This window comes from Aspergillus puulaauensis, chromosome 8 (assembly GCF_016861865.1).
Source record: "Aspergillus puulaauensis MK2 DNA, chromosome 8, nearly complete sequence".
In the NCBI taxonomy this organism is placed as follows: Eukaryota; Fungi; Ascomycota; class Eurotiomycetes; order Eurotiales; family Aspergillaceae; genus Aspergillus; species Aspergillus puulaauensis.
Window position 1 is genome coordinate 1,054,072 of NC_054864.1, and position 10,995 is coordinate 1,065,066.

The 10,995-nt window shown below is 51.0% G+C and overlaps 3 protein-coding genes across 3 annotated transcripts; 1 reads left to right on the forward strand and 2 right to left on the reverse strand.

Annotated features, from left to right (window-relative positions):
• Nucleotides 1–233: 233 nt before the first annotated feature.
• On the forward strand, nucleotides 234–1,175 carry APUU_80410S (uncharacterized protein; the record flags this gene model as incomplete). Its single annotated transcript, XM_041696687.1, has 1 exon — nucleotides 234–1,175. One exon carries the CDS (start codon nucleotides 234–236, stop codon nucleotides 1,173–1,175), a length of 942 nt encoding a protein of 313 aa, XP_041562293.1.
• A 1,762-nt stretch (nucleotides 1,176–2,937) lies between these two features.
• On the reverse strand, nucleotides 2,938–4,367 carry APUU_80411A (DUF821 domain protein; the record flags this gene model as incomplete). The annotated part of the gene is made up of 2 exons (XM_041696688.1): nucleotides 2,938–3,864; nucleotides 3,954–4,367. 2 exons carry the CDS (start codon nucleotides 4,365–4,367, stop codon nucleotides 2,938–2,940), a joined length of 1,341 nt encoding a protein of 446 aa, XP_041562294.1.
• An 828-nt stretch (nucleotides 4,368–5,195) lies between these two features.
• On the reverse strand, nucleotides 5,196–10,188 carry KLP8 (kinesin-3 motor protein uncA; the record flags this gene model as incomplete). The annotated part of the gene is made up of 2 exons (XM_041696689.1): nucleotides 5,196–10,045; nucleotides 10,125–10,188. 2 exons carry the CDS (start codon nucleotides 10,186–10,188, stop codon nucleotides 5,196–5,198), a joined length of 4,914 nt encoding a protein of 1,637 aa, XP_041562295.1.
• Nucleotides 10,189–10,995: the final 807 nt, after the last annotated feature.

Here is a 10,995-nt window from a genome sequence, read left to right on the forward strand (position 1 = left end):
CGCGAGTGCTCTAACATATCATCCCGGTTCCAGATGGGCAACGTCAACACAGGACGAAAGAAGGCCCGCTTGTTTGCTAATTCGGAAATATCAAAATGGTGGTTGTTTTCGGCTTGGTGTTCGTGTACTATAAAGAACGCTCAAGAGCTCACCCAAAACTCGAGACATCCATCGTCCCTGTTTGATTCGAGCTCCGTTATCCTCTCTCAAGTTTTATCCCAAACACAGTCGCCATGCATCTTTCTAAGTCTTATACCTTGCTTGCCTTGTCCCTCGCGGCTGGAACTGCCAGCGCGCGTCCAAATGGAGATTCGGGCGCCGTCGGTCAGAGCACTGCCATTCAGTCTACTGCGGTTGCTGGAAACAAGGGCCCCAAGGAGTCCTCCAGCGTCATTTTTGCTCCTGAAGGGCATGCAACAACCTTTGTCCCCGAGACTACCTGGGTGACTGAAGTTACCACCGTCTGCACCCATGAAACCTGCCAGGGGAAGCCCACTTCAACCCCCGTGGCTGAGCCTACTTCTGAGTCTAGCGCCACCACTGAAACCACTGCGCCTGTTCAGAGTGCTCCTGCCCAGAGTGCTCCTGTCCAGAGTGCTCCTGCTCAGAGTGCTCCCGCTCCCGCCCAGAGTGCTCCTGTCCAGAGTGCTCCTGCTCAGAGTGCTCCCGCTCCCGCCCAGAGTGCTCCTGTCCAGAGTGCTCCTGCCCAGAGTGCTCCTGTCCAGAGTGCTCCCGCCCAGAGTGCTCCTGTCCAGAGTGCTCCTGCTCAGAGTGCTCCCGCTCCCGCCCAGAGTGCTCCTGTCCAGAGTGCTCCTGCCCAGAGTGCTCCTGTCCAGAGTGCTCCCGCCCAGAGTGCTCCTGCCCAGAGTGCTCCTGCCCAGAGTGCTCCCGCTCAGAGTGCTCCTGCCCAGAGCGCCCACCCAACAAGCGCCCCTGCTGCCTCGAGCACGCCTCTCATCAAGCCAACTCCCGCTTCCTCGAGCGCCCACGCAAGCTCTTCCGCTCACAAGACCTCCAGGCCTACCTCAACGAGCACGAACGAAATCAATGAAGGAGGCGAAGCCCCGGCCGGTCCAGAGTCTACCGGAGGCCCTATCAACCCCGGTTCTAGGGTCATTATCCCCGGAGTTGCCACCTTGGTTGGTATTGCTTTCGGCTTAATCTATATGGCTTAATTTGGCCCATTTTACCGTTGGCGCTTGGTGATCTGAAGTTTCTTGCTCGTTCTTTGTTTCTTGTTCTGGGATATAAATTTCCTGTTCGCGTTTGTCTGCCATTTTCCAAGTCTGACGCTTAATATGTTGTACATCACATCACATTCCCTACATCCATCCTACACCATAATGCTAGAGTACTTATTTATTTGGGAACATGCATTGCCTACTAGCTTAAATAGTATCTAAACTCTCAACTTTCATTAGCCAAGAATAAAAGAGATCATTAGCCAAGAATAAAAGAGAGGAAGGTTGTTAGGCAAGCTTCAGCTAGGAGACATGGACCAATAATTTACGGAATAGACATGGCTAAAACTCGTCACCAATGCAGGGCGCGCCCAGCCCTGTTGGAATGCAAATAAGATAGGCTCTTAGTAAACGGAGCAGCAATGGCCCTACTTATACACCGGGAAAAACATGAAATTGGAGCCATTCCTCTTAGACTCTGCACCGAGCCTGTGATGAAGTCTCCATGATTGCTTCCAATCGCGACAAAAAGCCGATCCTAGTTCAAAGCAATATTCCACATTCTTAAAAAAAGAGGAACAGAGATGTCGGTTGAAATGGTCGTAAAGACCTCGGCGTCTCGCTCGATATCCTCGCTCAGCAACCTCGACTCAGCAGGCTCTACACCCAAGCCACGCTCTTCTTCCCTCTCCGCGACCCCGCCTCGGAGGGAGAACATATCAATGTCTTCAGCCGAGAGTGTATAGAACTAGCGAAACATTTTTCCTAAACATCTGGAACAGTTGTTTTAGAGGGTGTGGTTTTTCAGATCAGCCCTTCCTGGACGCCGGTCTTGTTGTAAAGGACTATAAAAGCGGCGGTCATGGCGTCGGTCTCCCAGACTATACAACCTTCAAACAATCCCGATTCCCATTCAATATGGTGAATGAAGCGCTTGTTTCACCTGTGAAGGCTTTTGGTGAGTTTGGTGCTGAGTTGCCTGTATTTTTGATTCGAGTTTCTTGTTCAAGGTGGCTTATCCCTCACCTTCAACAGACAAGGGTGTAAAGACCGAAATCTACCGCAAAGGCTCATCTCAACAGACGATGCCCTCTCAGTGGAGGAAATATTCGCAAAGCCTCTAGGGGAAATCGCGCTGAGTCTTCGTCGTGCACTAGATCCAGACACTCTAAGGGATAAGACACTCGCCCAAGCTTCGCTTATAATCCAGAGAATCAACGGTGACGGTGACGGCAGAATGTCCTCCAAGGCAGAGTCTGTATCTGGGCCTACTGGAACCGTCCCACCGGGCAATTCTGCGCTCGACGTGCGGTTAAATTCTTGGGCGAAGGAGGAACTGAGTGGGTTTGATTTCGGGTTTGGACTTGAAAATCCAGAAGCGATTTGGAGGCCTGCGTTTGGACCAGGGTCCAGAGAGGGTTTGGTGTACTTACTGACCAAGGCCCTGTCTGGATGGCAGTATTGTTGTGGGGGTTTGTTTAAAAGGTGGGGACATGGAGAGACTAAAAATGGATGACAGGGTTAGGAAATATGCCATGCATATTGGCTGAGGTCGACTACACTTCCATTAAGGGTATTTGAAGGGCATTCGTCAAAATTTGTACAGATTTCATGTCTAAATACACCCAGATACTGAGCACTCTATATGAGTCATAATATAACATACAACACTTAAAAAAAAAAAAAAAATAAACACCATATACGCCCATACTATCATGTCATCACAAAATATAAAAGTCGAGAAAAGGCCACCTCTTCAGTGCGACTCAAGAATCCAACTTTCAAAATGCACACCCCTATCTACCCTCTTTCCAGTCCTGGTGGTCTCATACAACACCGGCTCAAAATCACAGGAAGCCGCATACTTCCTTATTAGATGCCTCCAGTAGCATGACTCCGCCGCCGGCGTTAAGTACCTATCCCGAAACGTCCTCGCCGAATTATCTGCAATCCGCTCCGCGGTCTCGGGGTTATCGATAAGGAATGCCATCTTCTTGTCCAGGTCTGAGAAGTCTCTCTCCACTTCAACGAAGTTTGCATCAGGACCAGAGGATATAAAAGCGCCATGATGCGCTTCTAGCCACTCAAGCTTGTGTGAGACCAGCACGGACCGGCAGTTAAGGAAGTACTTGCCGCGACCAGAAAAGCTGCGACCTTCAGTGTGCGCCAGGAACATATACCGGCAGTATTCTTCCATGGGGAGAAGGTTGGCTTTGACATGTGCTGGATCACCCCAGTTAATCTCGTAAATACTAGCCCAGCTTTTCCCGCGGGAGGCTTCAATGAGGCGGCCCCTTACGTCGGCGTTCGTGCCCACATTGCCCCTCCAAGCAAGTTGCTTCTTTTTATCCTGGAACCGTAGACCGCGGTGGGATTTGGTGCCGTCGCCTTCATCGACATCTGCAATTCGTTGTCGGATCTCCTTGTACGAGCCGACTTTGACTTCCGGCCATGACCAGTATCCGAAATCGGGCATTAGCCAGACACCTTCCTCGCCAGGATGTTTGGAATAGGTCCAGACTGGAGACTGCCCCGTGCTGAAGTCGTCTGTTGAAAATACAAACTCGATGTCGGGGAGGCTTTTTCTATCAGGGTACGCTGTGAGGGCGCGATTCAGGGCGCTCAACGTCGCTTTCCCTCGAGAGAATGTATACTGCATGTTTCCGAAGTCGAGTACATACAACTATGACAACCACCATCAATCGTTAGCAATTTCGATCCCATCATTGAATTTAACGAAACAAAGCAAGCTGTCAGAAGCCATGGACTCACCTCCCCGCCCTTAATGGCCGCCCTAACCATACCGTTCTCCTCAATCTTCCCAGCTTCGTCCACCTCTTTAAACGTAATAACCCCTTTCTCCCCTTTCTCTCTCGCCTCAGCGGACCGATCAACGTCCGCAAACAATTTCGGGAACGCACTCAGGCACTGACCCTCCGATAACCCATGGTTATCGGCGTCGCGCCGCGCATCGAATTCCCACTCCCCCGTGCCATTAAGCTGCGCTTCCACGCACTGCTCTGGTGATAGCAAGTTATAGCTTGCTTGGTCTTTAATCACGTATCCCGAAGAGAATCCATAACCTTCAAGGCGTCCGAATGTGAGGAATGCAAGCAGAATCAGCGATAGGACGGCGCCAGCGCCGAGGAAGCGAAAGAGGGAGGATTGCGGTGGGCGAAATGGCATCCCGGGTTTTCGTTTCGCCTATGTATATATAGCCTACTAGTATAGACCTGGATGTGAGGTTGTTGCAAAATATAAATGCGTGGTACGTAATTATGAAGCAGCTGGTTAGAGCTCCGCCCCAGCGTTACTAATCAAATCCTGCTAACTAGGTCGGTTAAGATGACGTGCGAGTTCGTACTGCCATGCCGGTCTTGGCCGAATTATAGGCAATGACCGCCCTGCTCGAGAGTCATTCAGAACTCTGGTTCCAAGATCCAGGGTTTTTTGGATCAGGACGCTGGTCCGGTCGTGGTTGAGTGTGCGGATAGCGTTTCCATAGCAACAATCGATCACGCCGAGACGTCACTCAAAGATCAACAGGTTATCCTTAACGGCGTCGAACTTTGTTAAATCTTGATTTGGTTACGCCTATAATCTATCGAATACAGACTGTTTTGCCTGTAAAGAAATCAACGGAGGCACTGCCGCCCGCGGACAGCGACACTGGGCTGTCATCAACCAGTGGATCTATACGTAATTTCTAGGTAGGTAGGTATGTACACACATGAGATCTCAAGTGCTATAGTATATAGGGCAGGTGTATTCGGGGGTATCTCAAAGCCAATCAATATGTAATAGGGAGTGGGAAAGGGAATGTCAACATGGTTTAACGAAAGGATGGCCTCCAAGGCTGCTAACGGCCACAGAAGTAACAAAATCCAAGACGTAACGGGGATGGAACAAGATACGAAGCGCAGAACGGCAAGATCCATCGGTATATCACGTCCATAAGTCGGCAAATTCGTGTAAATTTTTCATCGTCGATTAGTTGTAAATATTATGCGGAAATCATCTCCCGGGTCCGTTCGTCGTCGCTCGAGGGGCGTTATTGCTGAAGTAGCTATCATCAATCTTCAAAATCCACTCAACTTTCTGGGCCTCCGTTCGCGCGGCAAAAAGGAAAGTATTCTGCGGGCCGTATACTGCAAAGACATTCGGCCGACCTCTGGCTGACCCGTCAGCTCCAGGGCCATCAAGAAGTCTAGCGAAATCAGGCGCATGGTCGACTCGGGCATTGCGCAGATTGATAGCATTTATTTCGTCGCCTTCCGGAATAGAGTAAACATGTAGGTACGGTAGGCGAAGTTCGACGAACCGCCGCGCCCAGTGAGTATAAGTGTCGTCAGGTGCTAACAGGTATCCGGTCTTCGATGCGGACGGGTTCTTCGGAAGTGTTTGCACGGTAGCGTAAAACCGCGGTGTGAGGGACTCATGTTCATGATCGCCATTGGTGTCACCATCTGAGGGTGATTTTCCGCGAGAAGCAAACGCCGCGCCACGTTCTGGAGGCTCCGTGTTGCCTCGAATGAGGATGGCATCAGTAGGATCGGTCCTTGCAGTCCAGAGGTCAACGTATTTCCGAAGGAGTTTGGCCTTGCGATCAGGTTCTTGGCCACGAAGTGGTGTCGACCTTCCACTCCGTGGAGGCGAAGCGACCGTGAGGCTATTGAGACTGTGAGCTCCTTTGGCGGCATTTAAATCGGCAATACGTCTCCGTCGTTTACGGGAACTGACATAGTCGCGCACAAGCGAAACTCTCCTTGCAGCCCATTTAGTGAGAAGCTCCTCGCCTTTGACATAGTCATTCCGGGTATTCATGCGCCAGAGATCGGCGGCGCGTTTTGCGGACACGGGGCGAACTGCAACGGAGTACATGCGGACAGTGGAATGAACAACGCGCGTTGTGCTGAAGAAGTTCTTGAGTATGGACTGTGGACGTACATATGCTCGGCCTTGCACTTGAAGCGTCAGGTCAACCTCAAATGAGACAGGATCCTGCAAGCGTGAAGACTGAAGATCCCATCTAACCGTTACTTGTACGCGATATTTCTCTGCAGTCACCCTGTCTAAAAGAAGCGACCCGTGCAAACTCGAGTCCCACTGGCCCACAAGGGTAATTTTGGATGTCCCATCGGCATTGTCCTTGACCATGGGCTCTTGGATAAACTTCAGTGGGACGTCTGGGGTTTGAAGGTCCTGGTCCGGTATCTTGCCCCATGGATCCAACAGGCGCACAGAGCCAACACGGATGTTGGTAAGATCGTCCCAGGGAAGCGTTTCCGTGGAGCTGTAAGTCAGATTCACCGAAACCCGGCGCTGGAGTCCTTGGTGGAGCTGATATGTCCCTGCATCACAGGCGTTGTTTTGTACCACTTCCACAGGTAGGTACTCTCCGGTCTCGGTCATTTCCAAAACTTGGACTCTCGCAAAAACGTCATGTCTCTCCTCCGAGAAATATTCGGATTCTGCAATACGTGGCGTCTTCTGATCTTGAGGTCCTTGCTCGGCCGAATCACGCATGTCATCCCAACTAAGAAGCTTATCGAGATGCATCTGAGTCACACAGGCATAAACGCAGATTTTCAGCGCAGCATTTCGCGGGCTGGAGAGCGGTAGGCTCATGCTGTGAACACTTTCAAATCGAACTGGCGTCTCATCGAAGCCGTTGATCATCTGGGTCGTCGTCGCTCCACCTTCCTCAGAAATACCAGGGACGAAGAGTTGGGCATGCACATCCGTTCCCTCCCATTCGGCGAACCCCGCCATATCACGCATGACAACATTGAATTTGAGCGTAGATGACGGCGCCTGTGCCGAGGATGGCTCCAGAGACAATCGGATGATGCCCACTACACCCTGTGTATACGGCGAAATCACATCAACCGAAAAGTCCTGAACCCGAGTCTCAAACACCGCAGTGAGAGGAATATCAGCGTCGCCCACAAGGGAGTACTGGGGCGAGCAGGGCTCAGAGAAAGGGTTTTCAAGCTTGAAGTGTTGGATATAGTCCGGTCGATCAATGTATTGGTGTAGCTGTCGCATGGCCTGGACCCGACGCTGGAGCTTCTCAATAGACCAGAGATGGATGACACACTGTTTGAAATCAATGACACGAACAGCAACACAAGGTTTCTTGGCATCATCAAGAATGATATCCTCGTCTCCAGATATGCCGTTCAACACGAGATCATAAGACGAGGCCATGTTGTGTCCATGGTCGACGATGGCGAACTGGAAAACGACGTTTTTGTCCATTATATGGCTCATGACTTGAGCCTCCTTTATCAGCGACGCGTACTGCAAGACTTTCTCTGCCATTCGAACGTAGTTTTGCTGAGACCAGTGCTCAAAGACGGTGCGCGCAACCTCCAACTCCCTTGGATCCAACTTGGGGTAACCGTTTTCGTAAATCCTCGGGATCGGCTGGCCTAGTTCCTTCATATGGGTTTCGAATGTCTCTTTTTGCTTCCGAAGTTGCTCCTCGTATTCTTCCTTCGCTACTCGAAGAGCTTCTTCCATGCGGACTTTCTCGGAGCGTACATCCTCAATGCCTTGGCTCGGAGAGGCTTCCGAGTCTCTTAGTTTATCCAGATACTGCTCCTTTTGTCGTTCCAGTTGTCGTTGCATATCCTGGCGTACTGACTGTAGGGTGGAAAGACCATTCTGGCCATCGTCCTCGCCTTGGCGAGGCGTCCCTGGCATTGTAATAGCTGTGTCCAGGGAGAAGTTGTCGATGGTGCCGTTGGACATGTATTTATCACGGGTCGGATAAGAACTGAGTGAATCAGAATCTTCCTCGTTGTCCATCAGACCGCGGCGAGTGGCCCTCACTTTCTGCACGTCCTCAAAAAGAGCATCGAGCTCGTCGTCAGGCAGGTGAGATATATGATCCGGTCCCAGCACCGCGCTCACAGCTTCACGACGTGCATAGAACCAATCAGACTCCCGCCCCCGTTGAGAGGGCATTGGAGACTCAGCTCTGCTTGAGTCCCAGCCTAAATCTGAAGCTTTGCTCAGATTTCTCTCATGGGTTTTACCTGGTGCCGGTGAGCCAAGTTCACTCGTTGTAATAGAATGACGGAGTAAACTCTGTTCCACTCGCTCAGCTCGTGCTTCCTGGGGATGATTGAACCGGAAAATATGAAAATCGCCCAAAATAATGCGGAATCCACTCTTTAATCGCTTGGGCTTGTCGACGCGCAGTCCATTAACCATCACTGCTGCGCCCTCGCTGGGCAGAATGGTGACAACATTGTCGATGTTTTCGAATTTGCAGTGATCAGCTAGGATCTTTGACCCGTTCAGTCTGATCTCAATGTGGCTTCCTTGGTCCATGTTGCCCACCTGGGTAGTTCCTGGTTTAATATTATACACGAGACATTCTGCAAGCAGTGGGTCATCGCTCAAGTTGACCAAATGAGGCATCTTTTTGGGTGTACTGAGACCAATAAAGCCCTTTTCGATGCTGATGCCGAGTTCTTCCAGAGCAGCTTCACGTTCCTTGTGGATGTGTTCGGTCTTCACCAGTTTCTCTTCCCAAGTTTGGTTCAAATCCTTGTAGAGTTTCTCGCTCTGGTTCAATTGCTCCACAATTTCTGCTTTGCTCACTTTAGTGACACTGCCGTCGGACTGTTGAATGGAAACCATCTGCTTCTCCATAGGTGTGTCCGGAGGATATTCCTCTGCAACTATCCCGCCACCACCTCCTGCGGCCGCGCCGCCCGCTCCTGCACCTCCACCAAGTTTCGCTCGAAGCTGCGCCAATTCGTCCTTGAGTTCTCTGATCATCCGCGCGTTGGGATCCTCGTTGACAACAGCGTGGTTCTTGATTCGCTTTGCGGAGTCGGCGTAACGTAGTGTACCCAGTGTCTCGTCAAAGTTAATATCGGCAGGTGAGATTGCGGCAATCATTGCCGTCATGGCATTACCTCCAAGCGAGTCTTTAAGCAGCCATGTAAGAACTGAATCACGGTATGGCACCATCGAAGCAGCCTTCTTCGACTTGGTTTTTCCTGCGGCCAGATCCGCCAGCGCCGCAATGACACGCCCAAGTGTAGAAAGGGATCTGTTAATTTCAGCACCTTCCTTTAGCCTGGCTCCTGTGGCTCCAGTCGATGTTGCTCTCTCGGAACCCGCAAGATCGACTAAACTGATCCGCGACACCTTCTCCGTATCCATGGACGTCTCAGCGTCGTGTCGCTTCTGGGCAAGCATCAACGTGAAGACGGCGTGCGATCGACTAGATGTCTCGTTCATGTTCGTGGCGGCAACAGTTCGAGCTTTGTTACCCTCATCCATCAGGTTTTCGATTTCTTCAAATGAGCGAACCGCAAGCTTGGCAAGATCTTCGACATATGGACCCGTGGACGGGTGCTCACGAACTTTGAGGTTTCCTTTATTTGAGGGGTTCAGCAAGTCCCGAACCCGTTCATTGTAAATTTCCAGGTAAGAGACTTCCACGGTACAGGTAAGGTTCTTATCCTGTTGTATGGTCGCAATGCGCTCAAACATAGATTGACAGATCCGAGGAATAACACCATATTCCTTGCCGTACCCCATCATCGAATATGACTTTCCCGAACCAGTTTGACCATAGGCAAAAATACAGTTATTATAACCCTGAAAGGCATTGTCCAGAAGCGGTACACCCAGATCCATGAACAGATTATCCTGATCCGCAAAGTTGGAGGCCTTCTTGTCGAAAGACCAGTACGACCTATCGAAAGCAAACGTCTTCGGGCCCTCGACGGCACCTTTAGCTCCACCTTTTCGCGATTTCTCTTCGGCTCCTGGCGGCGGCGTGAGGACCGTTTGGGTATCTTTCATTGACACGATACATTTTGCACCTCGTTCGATTTCTAGTAGATTTCAAGGCACAACCCGTCAGTCAAGCCGCCTAGATCTCCAAGTAGGGTAAACTGTTCCAAACAAACTGACCTCGACTGTTGAACGGTCGTACTCTCACCACCACCTTAATGTTTCCACCTCCTCCGGGCGCCATTTTGACCTATGCCCCATGCACTCCGGGGTCCTGGTTCACTTCGGCGTTTGGGCGCTGATAGCCAGGGGGCGGAACAAACTAGCGGACAACAAAAGTCGCGAGCGCCGCAGGAGCGCCGCCTTTCAATGTATCGCAAGTTGAATATTCCTAACTCTTCTGCACGGTCCCCAGATTATAATATTTTCGTTTTCAGGAGGCAGCCCTGAAAGAATCGACGATTTGTGGTGGGGTCAACAAAAGACGTCATGTACCGGTACCGCTTTGTGTTGACAAGGAATGTAGCGCGTCCCAGTATTGAAATTCGCGATAAGAAATCGAGCACGCGGTTTTCAGCGTGGTCGGTCGCACGACGGGGAAGGTCTCCGCGGTATTTGCGAGAGTCTGATTGAAGGGAGAGGAGGGAGAGGAATTAGTACGATTGATGGTACCGGACACAAGAGCGGCGGAGACCCTCCTTCCCCGGGCACTCGAAAAGCCACCTGAGATGGTTCACTAACTTATCGCGGGATATTAGATAATCCATCGTCCCCGGCGCCCGTGCTCCTGCTTATGTGGACTTGTGGAGGGTTCCAATATATTCACACTTTTCTAGATCTTTTCTACGATGGTGTTCGCTGCTGGCTGGTTTAGTCTCAACTGGGCGCTCGCCTTTGATTTTCTTTAATAACCAAGTACCCGCCATGGAATACCTATGAGAGCACTCTTTCGGCCCCAGGCCGCCGTCCTTCCTTCCTAAGCAACAGCAATAGAACGAATACATTTGTGGGGATTATATGACCGGTTCCTCTATTGGCCCAAAAATTAGGC